Source organism: Bos javanicus, chromosome 5 (genome assembly GCF_032452875.1).
Source record: "Bos javanicus breed banteng chromosome 5, ARS-OSU_banteng_1.0, whole genome shotgun sequence".
In the NCBI taxonomy this organism is placed as follows: Eukaryota; Metazoa; Chordata; class Mammalia; order Artiodactyla; family Bovidae; genus Bos; species Bos javanicus.
The window spans coordinates 68,925,463-68,951,029 of record NC_083872.1 but is presented as its reverse complement, the minus strand read 5'-3'; the positions used below and the strand labels follow the sequence as shown (position 1 = coordinate 68,951,029).

Here is a 25,567-nt window from a genome sequence, read left to right as displayed (position 1 = left end):
ATCTTTTTTGTACAGTTCTTTCTTCTGTGTATTCTTGCCACCTCTTCTTAGTATCTTCTGCTTCTGTTAGGTCCCTACCATTTCTGTCATTTATTGAGCCCATCTTTGCATGAAATGTTCCCTTGGTATCTCCCTTAAGAGACCATAACTGCAGTGGGTAAGAATGGCAAAATTTGTGGCTTCTTTTTCTTGATGGAATTCCCCAATCTCATGTGGTAGAAAACCCATAGTCTTCCCAACTTGAGGTGACAAAGTTCAAGGAGTCTGGCAAAAGAAAAAAAAGAACGAAAGTAGGCAAAAATGTGAAGCATCCTATACTTGAAAGACAAATACACTGGCTACAATTTGAGTTTTTGCGTTTTTTGACTAAGTGCCTTCTGTTATTATGCATACCCATAGTGGCAGAAAATTGAAGTTTTGGTGGCATGAATTATCAGATAACAGAGCTTGAAGCTGACAGAGCAGGTAGAAATTTATGGGGAAATCCCAGCAGCAAGAGAACTGCAAAGAGGATAAGCCCCAAAATCTGAGCATTAATTCTGTCCAAATCTGTGGCTGACCATTAAACTACATAGGTGAGGAGAGATCCTCCCCAAAAGCTGAGCTGAAAAGCAGTATTTGGTAGCTGGAAGAACCAAGCAGAGATATGAACTGCTGCACCTTGTGGGAGAGACAGTGGTTTGCAGTTTGAGTCTAGACCAATTAACTGCCTATTAGAAGGAAAATCCAGTTATCCTCAGCAGAACATAACATTATCCAGAGTTATTATAACACATTATTATAATGTCTAGTTTTTGACTGAAATCACTAGTGGAAAGAAACCAAACCCAAAAGTGTGATTCATATTCAGTCAACAGGAAGTGACTCAAAGTGGGCCCAGATGTCGAGTTTAACAAAATCTTCCAAAGCAGCTAATATAAATGTGTTCAAAGAAGTAAAGGAAAAAATGTTCAAAGAATTAAACAAATGTGTCTTAATGAGTGAATGTATCAGATTGGTGAGAGCAGAAGAAAGAATTCATGAACTTGAAGATAAATCAGTAGAAATTATTCAATCGGAAAAAATAAGAGGAAAAGGTTGAAGACATCATAAATTGAGTCTTGGATATCTGACTGTATAATGATGTTGAACATTGTTGTTGTCATTGTTGTTCAGTTGCTCAGTCATGTCTGACTCTTTGTGACCCCGTGAACTGAAGCATGCCAGGCTTCCCTGTCCTTCACCATCTCCCAGAGCTTGCTCAAACTCATGTCCCTTAAGTCGATGAGGCCATCCATCCATCTCGTCCTCTGTCATCCCCTTCTCCTCCCGCCTTCAATCTTTCCCAGCATCAGGGTCTTTTCCAGTGAGTCAGTTCTTTGCATCAGGTGGCCAAAGTATTGGAGTTTCAGCTTCAGCATCAGTCCTTCCAATGAATATTCAAAGTTGATTTCCTTTAGGATTGACTGGTTTGATCTTACAGTCCACAGGATTCTCAAGAGTCTTCTCTAACACCACAGTTCAGAAGCATCAATTCTTTGGTGCTCAGCCTTCTTTGTGATGCAACTCACATCCATACATGACTACTGGGAAAACCATAGCTTTGACTAGACAGACCTTTCTTGGCAAAGTAATATCCCTGCTTTTTAATATGCTGTCTAGGTTTGTCATAGCTTTTCTTCCAAGGAGCAAGCGTCTTTTAATTTCATGGCTGCAGTCACCATCTGCAGTGATTTTGGAGCCCAAGAAATAAAATCTGTCACTGTTTTCATTGTTTCCCCATCTATTTGCCATGGAGTGATGAGACCAGATGCCATGATCTTTGTTTTTTGGAATGTTGAGTTTCAAACCAGCTTTTTCACTCTCCTCTTTCACCTTCATCAAGAGGCTCTTTAGTTCCTCTTTGCTTTCTGCCATTAGGATGGGGTCTTCAGCATATCTGAGGTTATTGATATTTCTCCCAGCAATCTTGGTTCCAGCTTGTGCTTCATCCAGCCTGGCATTCCGCATAATGTGTTCTCCATATAAGTTAATTAAGCAGGGTGACAATATACAGCCTTGATATACTCCTTTCCCAGTTTGGAAGCAGTCCATTGTTTCATGTCAATTTCTAATTGTTCCTTCTTGACCTGAATGCAGGTTTCTCAGGAGGCAGGTGAGATGGTCTGGTATTCCTGTCTCTTTAAGAATTTTCCACAGTTTTCCACAGTTTGTGCTCCACATGGTCAAAGGCTTTAGTGTAGTCAATGAGGCAGAAGTCACTATTTTTCTGGAATTCTCTTGCTATTTCCATGATCCAACAGATGCTGGCAATTTGAGCTCTGGTTCCTGTGCCTTTTCTAAATCCAGCTTGAATATCTGGAAGTTCTTGGTTCACCTACTATTGAATCCTGGCTTGGAGAATTTTGAGCATTACTTTGCTAGCACGTGAAATGAGTGCACTTGTGTGGTTTGAACATTCTTTGGCATTGCCTTTCTTTGGGATTGGAATGAAAGCTGACCTTTTCCAGCCCTGTGGCCACTGCTGAGTTTTCCAAATTTGCTGGTATATTGAGCGCAACACTTTCACAGCATCATCTTTTAGGATTTGAAATAACTCAGCTGGAATTCCATCACCTCCAGTAGCTTTGCTCATAGTGATGCTTCCTAATGCCCACTTGACTTCACGTTCTAGGATGTCTGACTCTAGGTGAGTGATCACACCATCGTGGTTATCTGAGTCATTAAGATCTTTTTTGTTAAACATATGTGTGATATATTCGTATACTACATATGGTAAAAGTTTTAATACTTGACCAAACCAGGTAGTGGGAATATAAATGTTATTGAAGAGCATAAAAGCAATTGCTGTTGTATGAAATTATCTTTATAAAAGTTAAATTCATTGAAGTATAGTTTACATTTAATAATATATGTACATATTAACTGTATAATTTGATGAGTTTTGACAAATATATTAAATGTGTATCTATCACCATCAACAAGGTATAGAACATTTTTCTCACCCTGATGCGCTTTTGCTGTTAATTCAGCTGCCAGGTAATCCCTCTGACCTCAAGTAATCTCTGCTCTTTCAGTTACTTTTTTAGAATTTCATATAAATAGAATCATAATTTTTCTCATTGTTTATTCATATTCTTTTCCATTATGGCTTATTATAGGATATTGAATATAGTTCTCTTGTTGTTTATCCATTCTGTATGTAATAGTTTGTACCTATTAGTTCCAATCTCCAAATCCATCCCCCACCCTGTACTCCTTTCCCCTTGGCAACTGCACGTCTGTTCTCTAGGTCTATGAGTCTCTGTTTCATAGATATGTTCATTTGTATTATATTTTAGATTCAACATATAAGTGATATTATAGTATTTATCTTTGTCTGTCTGACTTACTTCACTTAGTAGGATAATCTCTAGTTGCATCCATGTTGCTGCAGACGGCATTAGTTCATTCTTTTTCATGGCTAAGTAGTGTTCGGTTAGATCTTCTTTATCCATTCAACTATCAATAGACATATATTTAGATTGTTTCCCTGTCTTGGCTATTGTAAATAGTGCTGCTATAAACATAATGGTGCATGTATCTTTTCAAATTATAATTTTTCCTGGATATATGCTCAGGAATGGGATTGCTAGATCATATGGTAATCATATTTAGTTTTTTGAGGTACCTCCATCCTATTCTCCATGGTGACTGTACCAACTTACATTCTTACCAACAGTGTAAGAGGGTTCCCTTTTCTCCACACCCTCTCCAGCATTTGTTATTGGTTGACTTTTTAGTGATGGCCATTCTGACCAGTGTGAGAACTCTCACCTCCCGATCTTTTCCTGTGCTCAGTTGCTCAGTCATGTCTTAGCAGCTACATGGACTGTAGCCCACCAGGCTCCTCTGTGTATGGAAGAATACTGGAGTGGGGTGCCATTTCCTACTCCAGAGTATCTTCCTATCCCAAGGATCAAGTCTCTTACATCCCCTGTATTGGCAGGTGGATTATATTACTATCGCCACCTGGGAAGTCCACCCTTAACTTTAGTTTTCACTGGGATCCAGTCAACAATCTTTGATCTTAGAGGAGGAGTTTAAAAGTTTTTCTTTTGTTTCTTGTCCATTTTACCTACTTAAGAGTTCTGGAATCCCCAGAGTGGGGTTAAGCCGAGGAGGTCATGCTCTTTGGCCTAACTGTTGCCGCAAATAATTGCTAGTCATATTTCTCAGGGTAAATTTTTCTAGCCCCTTAAATATATATATTTTAAAACTGGGGTAAGTAGAAAAGACTTGTTTGGCTTTTAATATTAGGGACTAGTGGGAGGGGTCCCTTTTGGCCCATTTAACCTGAGGGTAGTATAGTAAGGGGCTTCCCCAGTGGCTCAGCAGTAAAGAATCTACCTGCAATGCAGGAGATACAGGAAGACCTGGGTTCCATCCCTAGGTTGGGAAGATCCGCTGGAGCAGAGCATGGCCACCCACTCCAGTATTCTTGCCTGAAAAGTCCCATGGACAGAGGAGCCTGGTGGGCTACAATCCATAGGATCACAAAGAGTCAGATACGACTGAAGGGACTGAGCACAGCACAGCACAGTGTAGTAATATCAAATCTTGTTTTCATTACATAAATGTCCATTTTATTTTTCCCATTTTAAATAACCATCTAAATATTTCTTAACTCCTTTTAAAATTTACCTTGTAGAAAGTAATAGCTAGACTTTCCTTACAAGTTTTTTGTTAACATTGATTACTCTAATACTCTTGTTAGCATCTGTAAGACCCATTGAGGGGAAGCAAAGAATACAAATGAAGCTTCTCAAACCAGTTTTTCTTATTTGTTTACTTATTTTGTTTTCCTAGACTGTAATGATTGTGTCTCCATTGATCATCAAGGGGTTCTGAAGTCTTGACATCTTGTACTTTTTCATGGAATCATTTTAGATTGATTCCTATACCTGTAGACATCTTTCTAAAAGTTATTACAAATAACATGAGTTTCCCTTATACCTGTTTCTTAAACACTAAACCTGAGATAGGTTTAGTGTTTAAACATAGGTTTAGTGTTTAAAGTATAAGCCACTCTTTAAACATGGCTTATACTTTATAAAGGAGAAGGCAATGGCAACCCACTCCAGTACTCTTGCCTGGAAAATCCCATGGACAGAGGAATCTGGTGGGCTACAGTCCATGGGGTCGCAAAGAGTCAGACATGATGGAGCGACTTCACTTTCACTTCACTTATACTTTATTCACTAGAGCAGAGACTCAGAGCTACAAACACAAGTTTTATGAATAATTCAGACTTTTGGGCTTAGGAAGCAAATAATACAAGTGAAGAGAACAAGAATAATTATTCTGAAACACTGAAAAATCTTAATATGTGCATTTGCTTGATACTTTGAGACAACAGTCAAGAGTGAAGTTAGAGAACAGAATTTGTTTTCCAGATTGAAACAGGGAATGTTGATGTGGCACTTAACCTGTTGGTTTGAAACCAGTGAGCTAACCTATGGTTTGTCCATGGTTAACTACCCATAAATAATTACCCTTATGTATCTGTTACTTTACCCGTTCATCTGTCTTCAATAACCAACCATATAATGAATAATTGAAACTTGGCTCAGTGAATTTTAATAATGATTGCTTATTGCTTTCCAAATGACTGCATTAGAAAAACTGTCAGGTTTGGATATATGTTTTTTGAATCCTAAGTTGTTGAAAAGTATGATTTAGCTTACAGAGCAGTTGAATGTGTGAATAAAATATTAATTTTTGAAGAATATTCTTCCATTTAGCCAACAGATATATACATTTTAATAGTGAGATACATTATCAACATTCATATGTGAACAATATGAATTTTTTATTGATAATTTTGACTCAGTTATGACTCAAATATAAATTATGTAATATGAATTATTTATTTACATCTGGTTTTTTGGTCAATGCATAAGTTTTATGATGTGGAATTAAATGCTAGCATCTCAAAATTATGTAATTATTTATGTTGGGCCTCAGACAAAATTTAACATATTAGGATGATGCTTGATGTTAGTTGTAAGATAACGGAGGGCAGGTGAACAATACTAACTAGTCCACTGGTTCTTTTGAGCTAGTAATTAAGTTAAAAAGTTTTTTTTTCTAAACATCTCAGGCAAGCTAAATATGAGATGCAAGACTTGTAGTGAATTTAGAATTATAGTTAATATGCAGTATAAGCTCATCAAATATACTAAAGGATTGTTTTTGGCTTTTATACTTAATATGCTATTTAAGCAGAATAGAGGGCATATAGCTTACTCAGTGATACATGAAAATATTCATTTTAACAGGTAAACATTGGGAAAATGGATTCACCCATTGAAAAGTGGAACCTAATAATTGGCAACTTGGCTTTAAAACAGGTAAGTGATATGTATATGGGTATACACACACATATATTTATGAACAAATGATAGAATAAATGGGTAACTTCTGAAAGTTTTCTTTTTCTAGAAACATCATATTTTTCTAAATATGGAAAATGTATAACATACAAAATATAGAGTAAATATAAAAAATATTTTCTCCCATATGTAATAGAGCCAGAATTTGAGTTAATATGTGTACAAATAAATATGTAGCACTTCATTGTTTAGATGCTATTTTTCTTTGACTTTTTAAAAGTAAATCTTCTAATTAAACTTCACTCATTTTTATATGATAGGATTTGTAAGCTGAATTTTCCTTAATTTGTTAATATTATCAGTGTTAATACAAATGAGCACATTAAATTGTCAATTATATATAGATCATCTACAGGTCTTTCTAATCTCAGGGGAATATCTCTTTCTCTCCCACTACCTGCTGCTATCCGCAAGACACAAGACTGCAGGTCCCAGTACCTCTTTAGCAAATCTGAGTTTATGAAGTGCTCGCTAATTAAAAAAAAATTTTTTTTTAATTTGGCTGTGCTGTGCAGCATGTGGGTTCTTAGTTCCCCTGCTAGGGATCAAACCTGTGCCCCCTGCATTGGAAGTACAGAGTTTTAACCACTAGACCATTGGAGAAGTCTGGCTCAACTAATTTTAATGTTAGGTCAACTCAGACGTAATGTTGAGAACGTGGTTGCAGAAAAGAAATTTCATGTTATGTTCAAAGACAAAGAAAGAAAGGCAATTTTGGGATATAGGCTTTTAAAAGGTATCTGTGTTTCTAAGATCACAGGCTTAGAAACAAGAAAATTTGAAATCTAGTCTCAGCTCTAGCAATCACCAGCTATATAATGTTTGTTAATTTAGCCTTTCTTCTATGTTTCATTTTCCTCTTCATTTCCATAGTGTTGCACTAGGGATACCCAAGATCCTTTTCAGCTTGAAACTGTAGGAATCTATGCTGGAGTAATAAGCAGTATATCCAACAACCAGTAGGCTACTTATAAACTAATAAATGAAAATTTGAAAGTATATCCTATTTTATTCTTTAAATACCGTAAACTCTTACTGAGTAATATGAGTTAGACTATAAATTATTCTAATAATTTTCCACCTCTGCTTTTGTTTTATTTTCTTAAGAAGCGCTCATCCTTTTTAAAAGATTTTTATTTATTTATGGCTGTGCTGGGTCCTCATTGCTGTGTGGGCTTTCTTTATTTACAGCAAGTGGGGGCTCCTCTCTAGTTGCGGAACGCGGGCTTTGCATTGCAGTGGCTTCTCTTGTTGCAGAGCACAGGCTCTAGGTGTGCAGACGTCAGTAGTCGTGACTCATGGGCTTAGTCGCTCATCAGCATGTGGGATCTTCCCAGACCAGGGATGGAGCCCCTGTCCCCTGCATTGGCAGGCGGATTCTTAACCACTGGACCACCAGGGAAGTCCCCATCTCGCTTTTAACTTTTCCTTTCACTCTTAGTCTCCGCCCTTCCCTTGCCATCCTCTCTTTCCATAACTGTTGGTCAGGATGAGAGCTAGAGATGGCTGCGGTTTCACTGATCCTATCATAATAGGTGCCACAGCCTGAAGTCTGCGTCTGTGTCTCACTCCACCAAGGATGCATGAGAAACGGGGAACCCCACACGGGCTCATCAGGACCCAGCTGGTATTAGCCAGTGAGGCAGCAACTGGTTGGAGTCTAGTTACCTGTAGACAAAAGTAGAGGGGAGAAGAAAATAAGGTCAGGTGGGGGTGACAGTGGTGCCGTCTCTGAAGCTGTATCTGCTCCAGCTTGTGAGGGAGTAGACGGCTGGCTGGGGGAGTAGGGGGGGCTGGCAGAGCTCCTCTGACTTGAGGCTGGCTGTGGACGGGATGGGTGGGGAGGGATGAGAAGGACAGAGGCACCGCGTGCTGGCATTAGCTGGCGTGCGTGTTCTTCTGACTATTAAATGGGATCCCAAGCAGATGACCATCACAGAATTTCTTCACAGTTGTACACAGTGGCCATCTCAACCTGTCCATAAATTGTCAAATAAGTAGGTATTTATTTATTTTTTGGGGGGGAACCCCAGAGTTCCCAATCTCATTGAAGAGTCATTCCCTCGCCAGGATAGATGTATCCTGTGTTCACGTCTATTTAGGCCCATGCCTCCTGTTAACCTCTACAGCTCCTCCTTAACCTGGAGTTTGCTCTTCTCTTGGGTACAATTGGGTCTTTCCTTTGCAGGTTTATACACTAGGACTTCTTTATTTCAGCTGTGTGTGTGTTACAATGTCTTCCATAGGCTCCCTAGTTCTGTATTTCATTTCTAAGAAACAAAACCTCAGCATTTTATTTCTAAGAAAAACCTTGGAGTCACAGTATTAGAATTTAAATTATTAATTTTATCACTTTTACATATATTATTTACTAACCAGGATCAGGAATGCAGGTCAGGAAGCAACAGTTAGAACTGGACATGGAACAACAGACTGGTTCCAAATAGGAAAAGGATTATGTCAAGGCTGCATATTGTCACCCTGCTTATTTAACTTATATGCAGAATACATCATGAAAAACGCTGGACTGGAAGAAACACAAGCTGGAATCAAGATTGCCAGGAGAAATATCAATCACCTCAGATATGCAGATGACACCACCCTTATGGCAGAAAGTGAAGAGGAACTAAAAAGCCTCTTGATGAAAGTGAAAGTGGAGAGTGAAAAAGTTGGCGTAAAGCTCAACATTCAGAAAACCAAGATCATGGCATCCGGTCCCATCACTTCATGGGAAATAGATGGGGAAACAGTGGAAACAGTGTCAGACTTTATTTTTCTGGGCTCCAAAATCACTGCAGATGGTGACTGCAGCCATGAAATTCAAAGACGCTTACTCCTTGGAAGGAAAGTTATGACCAACCTAGATAGCATATTCAAAAGCAGAGATATTACTTTGCCAACAAAGGTCCGTCTAGTCAAGGCTATGGTTTTTCCTGTGGTCATGTATGGATGTGAGAGTTGGACTGTGAAGAAGGCTGAGTGCCGAAGAATTGATGCTTTTGAACTGTGGTGTTAGAGGAGACTCTTGAGAGTCCCTTGGACTGCAAGGAGATCCAACCAGTCCATTCTGAAGGAGATCAGCCCTGGGATTTCTTTGGAAGGAATGAAACTTTAGTTTCAGAAACTCCAGTACTTTGGCCACCTCATGAGAAGAGTTGACTCATTGGAGAAGACTCTGATGCTGGGAGGGATTGGGGGCAGGAAGAGAAGGGGACAACAGAGGATGAGATGGCTGGATGGCATCACTGACTCGATGGACGTGAATCTGAGTGAACTCCAGGAGTTGGTGATGGACAGGGAGGCCTGGCGTGCTGCGATTCATGGGGTCGCAAAGAGTCGGACACGACTGAGCAACTGAACTGAACTGAACTGAACTGAACCAGGATCAGACATTACTTTGTCCACAAAGGTCTGTCTAGTCAAGGCTATGGTTTTTTCGGTAGTCATGTATAGATGTGAGGGTTGGACTAAAAAGAAAGCTGAGCGCCAAAGAATTGATGCTTTTGAACTGTGGTGTTGGAGAAGACTCTTCAGAGTCCCTTTGACTGCAAGGAGATCCAGCCAGTCCATCCTAAAGCAGATCAGTCCTGAGTGTTCATTGGATGGACTGATGTTGGAGCTGAAACTCCAATACTTTGGCCACCTGATGGGAAGAACTGACTCATTTGAAAAGACCCTGATGCTGGGAAAGATTGAGGGCAGGAGAAGGGGACGACAGAGGATAAGATGATTGGATGGCATCACCGACTCAATGGACATGGGTTTGGGTGGACTCTGGGAGTTGGAGATGGACAGGGAGGCCTGCCGTGCTGCAGTTCATGGGCTCACAAAGAGTCGAATATGACTGAGCAACTGAACTGAACTGAACCAGGATCAGAATGCTGAAGTATCTTAACAACTGGTACTAGCATAGTGATGCTTGCAGCTCAGCACTAAATCTGCTGCAATGAAAGATCTGGGGCTAGAATCCAGACTATCTGAACTTGCTAGCCTGGCTTTTCCATTAATTTACTCTATGACAAAATCAGAATACTTGGGTTTTTCATCTGGAGCCCTGATTTCAGTACATGGATTAGCTTCAGAGAGTCTCTGAGCACACAGAAATTCTGCTCAAAATTTTGACTGCATGGTGTTTTCATGAAGAGAAGAATCTATAAAACTTTCACCAGATTGTCAAAGGAGTCCATGACACAAACACAAAAAGAATAAGTGAACTAGAGGTGCCTTTAGGGTTTCTTTTGGTTCTAGCATTCGTCTAATGTGATTCTAAGAGTTCACAGTGTGACTTTTTTTAGTTGCTTTTTTTTTTTTTTTTTTTTGAGGGTTGCTTTGTGCTTTCCACTTTCACTGTGGAAAGTACTTTATATATTCATGTAATTCATTTAAATACAAAATAACCCTTCCATGTTCAATATTACCATTTTTCAGATTCGGAGCTGAAGTTTTTAATAGCTGTTTGTGAGGTTATTTTTTAATGTCTGCCTCTCCCATTGACCAGGAGCTCTATGAGAGCAGGGAATAAATTTGTTTTGACCACTGCTGTAGCCTAACACCAGGCAGAGCACCTGTATATAGTAGACCCTAAATTAATGCTTGTTGAATAACTTACCACAGATTAAGTGTATAGCTAGGAATGAAACCCTTATCATTTGATTATAGAATTCAGTCTCCTGCCAATACTGCCTCAAGAGTCAGACTTAAGCTACGTGGATTGGGTACTTTTCAGTCTTAAGGTTGGTATTTTCTTAGATGATCTATGGATTTCACCACCAAAGTCACTTAAGATGCTTGTTAAAAATACATTCCTAAACCCCATTCCAGACCTACTGCTACCAGATCAGGGCATTTTGAGAACCCACTAGCTTAGGGAATAGTAAAACTAAAATGTAGTAGCTTCTTCAAAAGGTAAGGCAGCTCAGTTACCATATATAATACTTTCTTTTGACTCCTTATATGCCTATCGACATCATCAAATAAAAAAAATGTGTTTTCTCAATGAATAATTCAGTTGGGTTTTATTAAATATTTTTTTAAGGTTCAAGCAACAGTAGTTGGCTTCCTAGCAGCTGTGGCAGCAATTATATTGGGCTGGATTCCAGAGGGAAAATACTATCTTGATCATTCCATACTTCTGTGCTCTAGCAGTGTAGCAACTGCCTTCATTGCATCGCTCCTGCAGGGTAAGTAAATTTCAGGGTCTACTCTGCAATCTCTACTTTCTAATTATTCATTTTCCATGTTAGCTATTTTTACTTAACTGATATTTTTTCATTATTTTAAAAAAACAGAGAAAAGTTATCTACAACTTTTCAAATAGCTTATTTCAGATATATTTATATGTATCACATGTAAACCTTAGCATACAGAGCAAGCTTCCTAAGGTTGTGTCCAGGCTTTAGGTCCCCTGGTACAGCTCCCAAACAAGACCAGGAAAACAGCCTAGAGATTTTATTTGTCTCTGTAAGTTAAATTAATTGAGAAGCTCCTTTCTGGAAATCATGCAGAAGATTTGCTAGCTTGTCATTTGAGTAACAAGTATTCCAGGAATTCTAGATTTCAAAAGCTGTCCCTCCGTTAAAATTTTTTGAAGTTTCAGATTTCAGAAAAAATTCCTTTACTGTCTGTGGCAGTAGAAGTATAACCATATGCTTAACATAGCATATTGTTGGCTATAGAATGTTAAATAGCCAGAAGGTTTTTTAGTTGGGATACCATTTTTATATTGATTTATTTATATGAACTTCACACTAGAGAACTAGATTATGGAATCATAATCATAAAGACTTGTTAATTTTTATTTATAATTGCCATCTTCTCATTTTATATCACCAGCAAGGTTAAAAATGGAATACTCTCATATCAGGTGATCTCATACAATGAAGGTAACTTTTGGGGCTAGATTCTGATAATTTGGTGGCTCAGACTGTAAAGAGTCTGCCTGCAATGCAGGAGACCCGGGTTCGATCCCTGGGTTGGGAAGATTCCCCTGGAGAAGGAAATGGCAACCCTCTGCAGTATTCTTGTCTAGAAAATACTGTGGGTGGAGGAGCCTGGCAGGCTACAGTCCATGGGGTTGGAAAGAGTCAGACACAACTGAGCGACTTCACTTTCTTTCTTTTCTAATAATTTAGAAGCTCTTATTAAAATTAAGACCTGACTACAAAAATATTTTCAAGCATTTTGTTTTAGTACTCAAATTATACCAAGGGTAGTATCTTGTCTTTATATAGAATTACTGGAATTGACTGATGTTAACACGGGTAAAGCAGAGTGAAGTTATGCTATTGGAAAATTGATTTCCAGTAAGAAAAAGTGTTAAAGCATTAACACTATTACTTTAGACTCAATTGCTTCTGTTTTCTCTCTAGTTTCATTTAGAAAGAATTGTTTGAAAAATTTCAGACTAACAAGTATCTGTATTGCCTCGGATTTTTAAAACTTTAAAATTCAGATTTAAAAAATATATGTCTACACCTTTATTTTGAATAATGTATATTCCAATTTTTTAGTAACTTGACCTTTATATATGTAGAGCAGATGGTATTGAACCACCTTTTGTAGGTGAGAAAACTGACTTAGGTAAGTAGGCTTATATAATTTCATAAGCTTATGAACATAAAAATCAGATTTAAAACCTGTTTCTTGACTCCCAACTCTTTTCACTGGTCCATGATGGCAAAATAACTTGTTTTCAGCTGAAAAGTTAAATAGCATTCTGTCATAGGAGAACTTTCCACATTGATTTTTAAATGTACTAATTTTGAAAAAAAAAAATTATATGATTACATCTTAAATAATTATTGTAATATACATTTAAATGTTTTCCTGCTATGTTTTTTTTTTCCTATTTACAATGATATTATGGGAAAGGTAGGTCCATAGATTGAAAAAGCCTCCAGAATATAAGATGTGAGGCATTGAACCAAGACAAAATTTATACTTTTAATAATTTTGGCCTTACGGGTAGTAGGAAAAACACTGTTACAAGCTGTGTGACCTTAAGCAAGGATTTAATTTATGCTTAGCATGTAAATTAACTAATCTTAAATTTTCTCTGTACTGCATCCTCTTAAAATGTTGGCATGAGAAAATCTGTCCAGTATGGTGTAGATATGATATTACCATTTTTCTCCCATTTCTATATTCGAGAATATGAGGATTTAAATGTACAAGAACCCAGTCACATTTTCATCTTCTGTTGTTGTAGGTTTATAGACAGAAACTTTGGGGTTTAAGAATATCCTGTACAAACACTGCTTCTTGTATTCTGACCTCCAGTGTTCAAAATTTAATTACTCTTCTCTTCCTAATACTTCAACACTTTTTAATAAAAAATGGGGCAAGCATTTCTGGCTACCTCTGTGTAAACAAATCTGGTTTTGTTGGCCTCCTTCTCAGTTGCTATATGTGTAAATATAACTCACCTTTCTTTGACATTTTCATACTTTATTTGAGGGTTAAAATAAAATCTTTGGCTTTGTACACATGAATACATTACATCCAAGACATGCATGTTACTAAATTGGAAACTTTAATGTTATTTTACAGTAGCCTTTCAGGTCTCTAAATGCAACACTGAACTTCTCACATCTTTTGTGATCCCTACTTGGAATTTGTTGAAAGACACTTTACCAAAACATTCAAGTAAAATGTTTTGTTTGCTTTAGTCAGCTTATCTAAGCAGCCTAACGGGAACTGATGCGCTGTTTGTCTAGTGTGTGTACTTCAGTGTTTAGGGGAATGGATTTTCTTTAAACCATAGCACAAAAAATAATTAACTTTTTTTTTCCCCTAGGAATAATAATGGTTGGGGTTATCGTTGGCTCAAAGAAGACCGGTATAAACCCTGATAATGTTGCTACACCCATTGCTGCTAGTTTTGGTGACCTTATAACTCTTGCCATATTAGCTTGGATAAGTCAGGGTTTGTACTCCTGTCTTGGTAAGTTGACCTGAAATTAAATATAATGTGTTATTCAGAGTCTCTTTAAATAAATATTGTTGCAGCAATATCATGACTCACAGTGGCCTTCATCTGTGTTGGAACTGTGGTTGAGGCTGATTAGAACAATCACTGCTACTTGCTGTACACCTACTATATGTTGAGGTTATCACATACTTCTTCTCTTCATAAAGAATCTAACACTCTAAAAGATAAGGAATATCATCTCTGATTTTAGATGAGAAAACTGAGGGTCATAGAGGTTATGTGAAGGTTGAATGCAAGTCTATCATAGTCTTTGAATTCTCTCCTCTGAATGTGTAGCGCTGAGGCATCAACCCACAGGATTCTGAAACATGTTGCACTGTTGTCTCAGAGCATAAGGTTGTGCTTGAAATTTAGTGATTTTCCCCCATATCAGAAACCAGTGTGGCAATTAATAATAGCAGCTGAAAAATCACCATGAAAATTAGCCTGAGTGTTGTGGGTATTTGAAGTTATATATGCAATTCCTGATAATAGTTATTGGGTATTTATAGAATCTAATGAATTGTTTTAATGCAAATTTATACTCCGGAACTATTGTCAATGTAAATGTATATGATTTGTGAACATACATTTAGTGCTAAAAGTTGATTGTAGTTTCATTTTTTTAGATGCCAAATTTTTAAAAAAATTTAAAGAAAATATAAAACCACAGTAATACAAAAAGAGAGAAAGGTAGTTTATCAGCCAAACCAGAAGCAAACATATATTCACATATCCTCATATATTTTCATGGATTCTAGACAGATTTATGGTATACTTTAGAATAAGTCTAAAAGTACATTTGGTTTGAATAAGTCAGAATCTCAGATAAATGTTTTTGAACTGAAGAAAGAGCTTTAACCTAACCAAGGCAGTGATTTTCTGCTACCTTTGGGGATATCAAGAGAAGCTTCATTTAGTATATAAAATTACCTTACATTATTTAATGAGTGATATAAAAAGCAGTACTCATTAAGACGATGTATATATTCAAGGAAAATTCTCTTTTGGAAGATAAGATGTGTCTACGTGTTGTAAGGTAGAAGACAATAAATGATCAAGGACCCAAATATAAGATCTTGTTCCCATAACAGATAAAGGTATAGTATTTGTACCCTTGAGTATTCAAATTACTGTGAAGTAATTTGTAACACATTTCTCAGCTGCCTGCTAAATACCAGGGTGTCTCCCCAGTTAAAGCCATTGAAGAATGTTACTATAACTGTGACAGTTATTATAATGAGACAGACTAAATATTATGATATTTCATATGAGGAAAATCTCACTTTTTAAATTTATTTCTAAAAATTATACAAGTGGTAAACTCTCCTTACAAAAGACTTAATAAAGGTGTCTTATTCTCTAAAAATTTTAGTATCTTGAGTGTTATAGATGATACAATAGTGTTTAAGTCAGGAAATAAAAAGTGAAATATAATGATAATAGTATAGATCATAATTTTGAAAAATAGTTTTATTATCAAATATTGCTTAGACTTTTCTAGGCCTGTGTTCTGAAAGTTGACGCATCATTATTCAAGATGAATTCATTAAAACAGAATCTTTTATGCTTCGTCAGTATCATTTTGATTCCTTAAAATGATATGGTTTTAATGGGCTGCTGATTGATTCCGGTTAATTTGAAGGTGTTTCTGAAGTCACTGTTTGCATTATGAGCACTAGGGGGCCTCATAGCACAAGCAGTTGGAATCCTAGTACTGAGGGTGTTCTGAACAGAGGTTAGAAATGGGCACAGACAGTGGGGACACATGTACACCCGTGGCTGATTCATGTCAGTGTATGGCAAAAACCACCACAATATTGTAAAGTGATTAGCATCCAATTAAAATAAATTAATTTTAAAAAATTCCAAGATCCCCTCATGTTGCCGAGTGGGATGCCTACCTCTAGGAAACAAAGGTTTAATTCCTGAACTATTATATATTGGAAACACTTAGCAGTCTTTAGAGATAAAAAGAGGGTTTCATGGCAACCATAGGCTTTGGTTGTAAATAGAGGCCGTGAATTGTGTGGCTATGAAAGAACCGAACGAAGTCTCACTTGACTCCCCACTTAAGAGTTTTGGATATTCGGAAATGACTTTGACTAGCTCCCCTGGTGGTCTGTGGGCTTTGGCATGTGTGTACGAAGACTCACTCCACAGTCATTCAATGCGCTACCTTTCTTTCACTCCCAATAAAATGTGCTGATTTCTGATGCCTGAAGTAAATATGAAATTTCCCCCCTTCCCGCCTATCCAGTCCTCCAAAACAAACAAGACAAAAGAAACTAAGCTTTGTTTACTCTTCCTGAGTTTATTTTGTCACAGCCCTGGGGAAGCCTCCATTGCTTAGTGAACAGAGTTGGAGTTTAAGCCTGGTGTTCAGGCCTCTTGGAGACTTAACCTTCTCAAGCTCCCAGCCGCCCCTCCCTTTCTTATATTCCAGCCAAACTCCAACATTTACTGATTCTCATACATGCTGGTGTTTTTTGTCGTTTCTTTCTTATGTTATCCCCCTCCTCTCCCTGAAGGTCAATCAGAATCGTCATTTTGCAGTACTAAATTAATAGATTTCCCTAATCTTAGGTAAACTTTTTCTCCCCTGAATTCCTATAGCATGTTATTGACATTTCTCTTAAGACATTCTTTACACTTGGCCAGTCATGATAGCTTTTAAAGTAAATGTGTCTTCCCTTATAAAGGTATAAAGGAAGGACAAAACTGTCTTTATTTTATGTATTTGTTTTGTAGACCCCATATATTGTATACATAATGAGTGTTAAATAAATAGCACTTCATCACATGCTTTATTCTTTTTGAAAGCTATCCAGTTAATGTGTGTAGAAATTATTAAGGAAGTGGTGTTATATATGGAAAACGGAGGACAGATATCCCTCTGAATGACTTTGCCACAGTACCTACCCAATAACATAATAGATTGTAATGAAAAAAAAAATGATCCTTTTAGAGAAGACATAGTATACGGAAGTTATTGGAAGGGTATACTGCCTTAGCAGAAAGTACAGTGTAATCTAAGCTCTAGATTATGATATGCTTAGATTTGACTTGCAGAGAAAATATAAAGGCATTTATTCATTCATACAGTAATGTTTAAACATATAGTAACCTTTTTTATTGGGATATAATTGCTTTACAAAGTTGTGTTAGTTTGTGCTGTACAACAAAGTGGATCAGCTATATGTGTCTGTATGTATATATTAGCAGGTCTTCCCTCTTAACTCAGACGGGGAAGAATCTGCCCGCAATGCAGGAGACATGGGTTCAATCCCTGGGTTGGGAAGATCTCCTAGAGAAGAGAATGGCTATGTATACAAGTATTTTGCCTGGAGAATTCTATGGACAGAGGAGTCTGGTGGGCTACACTCCATGGGGTCGCAAAGAGTCGGACATGACTGAGCAACTAACAAACGTATATCCTGTCCCTCTTGAGCCCCCATCCCATTCCTCTAGGTCATCAGAGAGCACTGAGCTGAGCTCCCTCTGCTATACAGCAGCTTCCCACTAGCTCTCTATTTTACACCTGGTAGTGTATATATCAGGGGCTTCCCAGGTGGCACTAGTGTAAAGAACCTGTCTGCCAGTGCAGGAGATGTAAGAGACATGGGTTTGATCCCTGGGTTGGAAAGATCCCCTGGAGAAGGGGATGGCAAACCACTGCAGTATTCTTGCCTGGAGAATCCCATGGATAGAGGAGCCTGGCAGGCTATAATCCATGAGGTCACAGAGTCGGACATGATTGAGAAGCTAATACTTTTCAGTGTGTATAAAAATATGTAGCAGTCTTTAAAAGCTATTGTGTGCTAAGTCACTTCATCCTTTAAAAAGCTATTAAAAGCGTCTAAAGTTGGGCCAGTAACAGAAATAGCTGTACACAATGATTGTTGCCTTTTCTTTTTCTTGACTGCATAATTTTTAAAGGATTTTAAACACTCTTTTTTTCTGCTACTGCTGCTAAGTCACTTCAGTCGTGTCCGACTCTGTGTGACCCCAGAGACGGCAGCCCAGCAGGCTCACCCATCCCTGGGATTCTCCAGGCAAGAACACTGGAGTGGGTTGCCATTTCCTTCTCCAAACTATGTGGTTATATAATTCTTGTATGCACAATGTGTATACTGATTGGAAAAATTATCAGCTTTTCTCTTTTCAGGCAAGATCTGAGCAGCAAAATGTTGGCTCATTTTAACTTTAGAAAGATGGCTTAAGAAGAAATAAGCTCTAAGAACAGTAATAGCCTCAGGTTGTTACTTGGGTCCTGTGGAGACTAATGGGGAGGCCACCTGTAATGTATTTACAAAACATTCTAGAGTATCACTGCCTTGATGTGGTGGTGTGAGTAGAATCTAATATCATTGTGCATGTCACTCTTATACAGAGTTCTTTAGTCCTGAACATCCCCAGTTTAGAGTGACTCCTATAAGGGCCGTTTAGTGAGAAAATTCTGATGACTATTATAAAGGGCATTTTAAAAATTATTTTCAACTTTCCATGCCCATTTATTTGTTATTCACACACAAACAGCTAACATATAAAAATGTCACTCATAGCAGCTACATATTTAGGAAGGATTTAGGGTGAAAATAAGGAGTGCTGTTAATGAAACTGGGCTTCCCTTGTGGCTCTGCTGGTAAAGAATCCGCCTGTAATGCAAGAGACCTGGGTTCAATCCCTGGGTTGGAAAGATCCCCTGGAGAAGGGAAAGGCTACCCACTCGGTATTTTGGCCTGGAGAATTCCATGGACTGTATTGTCCATGGGGTTGCAGAGTCAGACATGACTGAGTAAATTTAACTTCATTTCATTAATGAAACTATGTAATAATAGTTGCAAAACACCACCAGTTCAGTTCAGTCACTCAGTCGTGTCCAACTCTTTGCGACCCCATGGACTGCAGCACGCCAGGTATCCCTGTCCATCACCAACTCCCAGAGTTTACCCAAACTCATGTCCATTGAGTCGGTAATGCCATCCAACCATCTCATCCTCTGTTGTCCCCTTCTCCTCCTGCCTTCAATCTTTCCCAGCATCAGGGTCTTTTCAAATGAATCAATTCTTCGCATCAGGTGGCCAATGTATTGGAGTTTCAGCTTCAGCATCAGTCCTTCCAATGAATATTCAGGACTGATTTCCTTTAGGATTGAATGGTTGGATCTCCTTGCAGTCCAAGGGACTCTCAAAAGTCTTCTCCAACACCACAGTTCAAAAGCATCAATTCTTCAGCGCTCAGCTTTCCTTATAATCCAACTCTCACATCCATACATGACTGCTGGAAGAACCATAGCTTTGACTAGACGGACCTTTGTTGGCAAGTTTCTGCTTTTTAAAATGCTGTCTAGGTTGATCTTAACTTTTCTTCCAAGGAGTAAGTGTCTTTTAATTTCATGGCTGCAGTCACCATCTGCAGTGATTTTGGAGCCCAAGAAAATAAAGTCTGTCACTGTTTCCACTGTTTCCCCATCTATTTGCCATGAAGTGATGGGACCAGATGCCATGATCTTAGTTTTCTGAATGTTGAGTTTTAAGCCAACTTTTTCACTCTCCTCTTTCACTTTCATCAAGAGGCTCTTTAGTTCTTCTTCACTTTCTGCCATAAGGGTGGTGTCATCTGCATATCTGAGGTTATTGATATTTCTCCCAGCAAACACTACCAACAATCTAATAAAACATGAAAGCTGTGAATAAAAAAGATGGCAATTTTAGGGGTTCCTTCGTGGTGCAATGGTTGAGACTCTGAACTTCCACTGTAGGGGGCACAGGTTTGATCCCTGGTTGGGGAACTAAGATCCCACATGTCATGTGACATGGCCAGAAAAAAAAAAGATGGCAGTTATGTGTGACAGTTAAATGGAATTATAGCAATTTGGACTACTTTAGCTATGTTAATCATTACCTTTCTGTAGTTTATCATGGGATCAGTATTAATGTATACAAATACTTTTTAGGCTTAAAATTTCACATTTTTTCTATAGGCCTGTGTTCAGTTCCATTGTTGCTGTAACAAATTACCACAACCTGTGGCTTAAAACAGTAGAAATTAATTTTCTTACTGCTCTGGTGGCCAAAGTTCAAGATACTTGTTTTTCAGAGCTAAAATCAAGGCATCAGCAGGGCTTGTTCCTTCTGAAAGTTTCAAAGGGAAATCTGTCCCTTAAATATTCCATCTTCTGGTAGCTACTAACATTCCTTGGCTTGCAGCCATGTTACTGATCTCTACTTCTGTGGTCACATTGTGTCTTCTGTAGTCAAATTCCTCTCTACTTCCTGCCTTAAAGGACACCTGTGATTACATTAGGGCTCCCTATTTCAAAATGCTTGATTTAGTCACATCTGCAGAGCCCCCTTTGCCTTATTCTAAATATAATTCTTTAATATTATGACATCCAGATTTATTTGGTGTTTTACAAATGTCATAATATTAAAGAATTACTGGTGGCTGAGATGGTAAAGCATCTGTCTACAATGCGGGAGACCCAGGTTCGAGCCCTGGGTTCGGAAGATCCCCTGGAGAAGGAAATGGCAATCCACTCCAGTACTATTGCCTGGAAAATCCCATGGACAGAGGAGCCTGGTAGGCTACAGTCTATGGGGTCGCAAAGAGTCAGACACAACTTAGAGACTTCACTAATGACACAAGCAGCAAGAGAAACTGATTAAGAGCCAAACAGGAACTTCTGCATTAATATCAAAATCTAAAAGTGTCTAGCTTTCAAAATCAAATACATCTAAATGATCCTGCTCAAAAATAATATTTTGCCTTGATTTCTGGGTATATCATAAATGGGTAGTATGGTAGGCTGAATAATGATTGTCCTCAAAGACATCTACATGCTAATCTCTAGAAACAGTAAAGCTGTGAAAAAAAACATGGCAATTTTGGGCCTTCCTTGGTAGTGCAATGGTTGAGACTCTGAGCTTCCACTGTAGGGGCACGGGTTTGATCCCTGGTTGGGGAACTAAGATCCCACATGTCCTGTGACATGGCCAGAAAAAAAAAGATGGCAATTATGTGTGACAGTTAAGTGGAATTATAGCAATTTGGACTACTTTAGCTATGTTACTTTATCTTTTAGTCTGTCCATCTTCCTCTATGACTATGTGTATGTTCTTTGTCTTTTATAACATTGACATTTTTAAAGAATATAGCCTTCACCTGCTTTTTTTTTTCATTGTTGGAATTTTAAAAACGAGATATAATTCAATCATATCATACAATTCATCTTTAAAAGTATACAATTCAGTAGTTTTGTCATAGTTATAAGATTATGAAACCTATTATCTCATTCTGGAACATTTTCATCACCCTCCCCCAAAAAATACCTTTAGCAGTCACTTCCTATTCCACCCCACCCGTCCCCAGCACTGGCAACCACTAATATAGTTTCAGTCTCTATGGATTTGCCTATTCTAGACATTTCAAAAAATGGAATCATACAATATGTGACCTTTTATATTCTATTTCCTTCTGCTAGTATGTTTCTAAGGTTCATGCTTTATCATGAAGCAGTACTGAATACCAAGTAGTACTAGATAACATTTCATTATATGGACTAGTAATATGGCTGAATAATACTCCATTGTATGGATATATCACATTTTGTTTATCCATTTACCATTAGATGAACATCTGGGCTGCATCCACTTTTTGGCTATTATGAATAATGCTACTTTGAACATTGTTGTACACATTTTTGTGTGAACATATGTTTGCTGTTCTATTGGTATATACCTAGGAGTGGAAATTCTAGGTCATATGATAGGTCTTTAGCTTTTTGAGAAACTGCTCACTCATTTTTTATTTCTTTCCTGAAAAATTCTTTCCCCTCTTTGAAAATTCAGGGCAGTGATTCTGGGGTTAGGATGGTGAGTGTTTTTTTCAACTTCAGATGTCCTTCCAGAGATCTGTTATTGAGAATAAATTGAAACCCTGGCATGGTGCTCCTCTCTTGACCTGAAAATGAAATACAAAGATGATCTGACCTAGCAGGATAGTTCTTTTCATTTGTAGTTAGTGGGTTTTAATGCTTTTAGTTTTCTGTTTAAGTCTATAAAGAGATTGTTGGCAACCTTAGTTGTTTTAGGAAGTAACAATGCTTCTTAATTTGAATGTTATTTATCTCTTCTAATGGCTTAGCAAGGAGAACTGGGAATGCATCCAATAAAGGTTTTTCATCTTTTAAAAAACTATGGAGAAAATTGCTCTATATGTAGCATTAGTCATATCCTTTCAAGTGGAAGAAAATATTTAATATTTAATGAATTTTGTTAGCATAATTATTTTGAAGATGTGATGGCAAATCCAGCTAAAACCATGGGTATAAAATTTGTTTGGGTTTTACTTTAATATTTATAGTAATTGTTCCTACCTGATTGGAAAAAAGTGAATTTCTAATTCAAACACTTAATCATAGGTGAGGAGATCTTTAAATATCTTAAGAAGATGATAAAATATAAGATTTAATCCAAGATAAGGGTATGAATAACAGTTGAAGAATGCCAGAAAAGGGCTGCTACTGCTGCTAGGTCGCTTCAGTCGTGTCCGACTCTGTGCGACCCCATAGACAGAAGCCCACCAGGCTCCCCCATCCCTGGGATTCTCCAGGCAAGAACACTGGAGTGGGTTGCCATTTCCTTCTCCAATGAAAGTGAAAAGTGAAAGGGAAGTCGCTCAGTCATGTCCAACTCTTAGCGACCCCATGGACTACAGCCTACCAGGCTCCTCCATCCATGGGATTTTCCAGGCAAGAGTACTGGAGTGCGGTGCCATTGCCTTGACCATGAGATCAGCTCTGTCTTTAAGTTATGAAGTCTCTACTATACAAAATAAGTATTAGAATCCTTGAGAAAAATCCAGGAATGTCTTAGCTAAAATCTCTGATAATAATAAAAGCTTTATCAGCTAGAATGATATTACCAAAAATGTCTTGAGATGATGCAGCTGTTTCAAGAATGGGTAGGCAAACTTTTAACCCTAAGGAGATTTAGAACTCAGTTTAAAAATATTTGAGAATCAAAATTATGGTATGAATGATTTTATGCTAACAAAGCAGTTGCTGCTGCTGCTAAGTCACTTCAGTCGTGTCCGATTCTGTGTGACCCCATAGACGGCAGCCCACCAGGCTCCCCCGTCCCTGGGATTCTCCAAGCAAGAACACTGGAGTGGGTTGCCATTTCCTTCTCCAAAGAAAGCAGTACTTATTTTTAAATATACTTGTTTCTTAAGCCATTACAGTAACATGTCAGTCTTTTGATTCCATTTTAAAATTTATAATTATGTTATTAATTTATCCTTATAATTGTCAAATAGAAATCTTACCAAGTTTATATACATTGTATGAATATTTATGAAAACATAAGACTCAGCATATTTATACATTTGTTCGATTTAGCAAGATTACTTTAAGTACTAGGAATCCTGTGTGAGATAAATGAAATGCCTAAGTAGAATATCTCAGGGTATTTGACTAAGTTTGTAAATGTAACCAAATATAATTTCAAACTCTTAAAAATAATCTTTGGTTGGATGTTAGACATTATTAATGTAATGTTAAGTGCTTGACTTTTTTCCTACCAAGTATTAGACTTTGTTCTTTTTTTTTTTTTGCTTTAAAAAAACTAGTTAATTTACAATGTTATGTTAGTTTCAAGTGTACAGCAAAGTGATTCAGTTATACATATATATGTATACAGATGTTCTTTTTCAGATTCTTCTCCATTAGAGGTTATTACAAGATGCTGAATATAGTTCCCTGTGCTATACAGTAGGTCTTTGTTGTTTTCCTGTTTTATGCACAGCAGTGTGTGTATGGGAGAAGGAAATGGCAACCCACTCCAGTATTCTAGAGGAGCCTAGTGGGCTGCTGTTCATGGGGCTGCACAGAGTCGGACACGACCGAAGCAACTTAGCAACAGTAGCAGCAGCAGCAGTGTGTGTATATTGATATCAAGCTCCTAATTTATCTCTCTCCTCTATCCCCCATCCCCTCTCTTTGGTAAACATGTTTGTTTCATATGTGTGTCAGTCTGTTTCTGTAAATAAGTTCATTTGTGTCATTTCTTTGGATCCCACATATAAGTGAAATCATGTGACATTTGTCTTTCTGTATCTCAACTTAATATGATAATCTCTAGGTCCATCCATGTTGCTGCAAATGACATCATTTCATTCTTTTTATGGCTGAGTAATAGTCCATTGTGTATATGTATCACATCTTCTTTATCCATTCATCTGTTGATGGACATTTAGGTTGTTTCCATGTCTTGACTGTTATAAATAGTGCTGCTGTGAACACTGGGTTGCATGTATCTTTTTGAATTAGAATTTTCTCTGGGTATATGTCTAGTGTGGAATTGCAGGATCATATGGTAGTTCTATTTCTAGTTTTTTTTAGGAAACACCATACAGTTCTGCATAGTGGCCATACCAATTTAACATTCCCACCAGGGTAGAAAAGTTCCTTTTTCTCCACATTCTCTCCAGCATTAATTGTTTATAATTTTTTTTTATAATGGCCATTCTGATTGGTATGAGGTGATACCTCATTGCAGTTTTGATTTGCATTTCTGTAATAATTAGTATGTGGTCATATGTATGTCAGAGAAGGCAATGGCAACCCACTCCAGCACTCTTGCCTGGAGAATCCCATGGACAGAGGAGCCTGTTGGGCTGCGGTCCATGGGGTCGCACAGAGTCAGACACGACTGAAGTGACTTAGCAGTAGCAGCAGCAGCAGCATCTGTATGTCATCTCTTTGAAGAAATGTCTATTAGGTCTTTTGTCCATTTTTTGATTACATTGTGTGTGTTTTGGATATTAAGCTGTATGAGCTGTTTGTATATTTTAGAAATTAATCCCTTGTCAGTTGCATCAGTTTCAAATATTTTCTTCCATTCTGAAGATTGTCTTCATTTTCTTTATTATTTCCTTTGTTGTGTAAAAGCTTTTAAGTTTATAATAGGGCCCATTTGTTTATTTTTGTTTTTATTTCATTACTCTGGGAGACAGATCCAAAAAAATATTGCTGCAATATATGTCAAAGAGTGTTCTGCCTGTTTTCTTCTAGGCGTTTTATAGTATCCAGTCTTCCATTTAGGTCTTTATTCATTTTGAGTTTGTTTTTGTCCCTGATGTTAGAGAATGTTCTAATTTCATTCTTTTACATGTAGCTGTC

The 25,567-nt window shown here is 37.6% G+C and overlaps 1 protein-coding gene across 14 annotated transcripts in view; it reads left to right on the top strand.

Moving 5' to 3' along the window:
* SLC41A2 (solute carrier family 41 member 2) overlaps positions 1 to 25,567 on the top strand; it is a 168,754-nt gene that overhangs the window by 96,858 nt on the left and 46,329 nt on the right. For all 14 annotated transcript variants that reach the window (XM_061417158.1, XM_061417156.1, XM_061417159.1 and 11 more), the window contains 3 exons: positions 6,300 to 6,371; positions 11,449 to 11,593; positions 14,209 to 14,355. In XM_061417158.1, the coding sequence (XP_061273142.1) occupies positions 6,300 to 6,371; positions 11,449 to 11,593; positions 14,209 to 14,355 (364 nt within the window). The remainder of the gene's footprint in view (positions 1 to 6,299; positions 6,372 to 11,448; positions 11,594 to 14,208; positions 14,356 to 25,567) is intronic.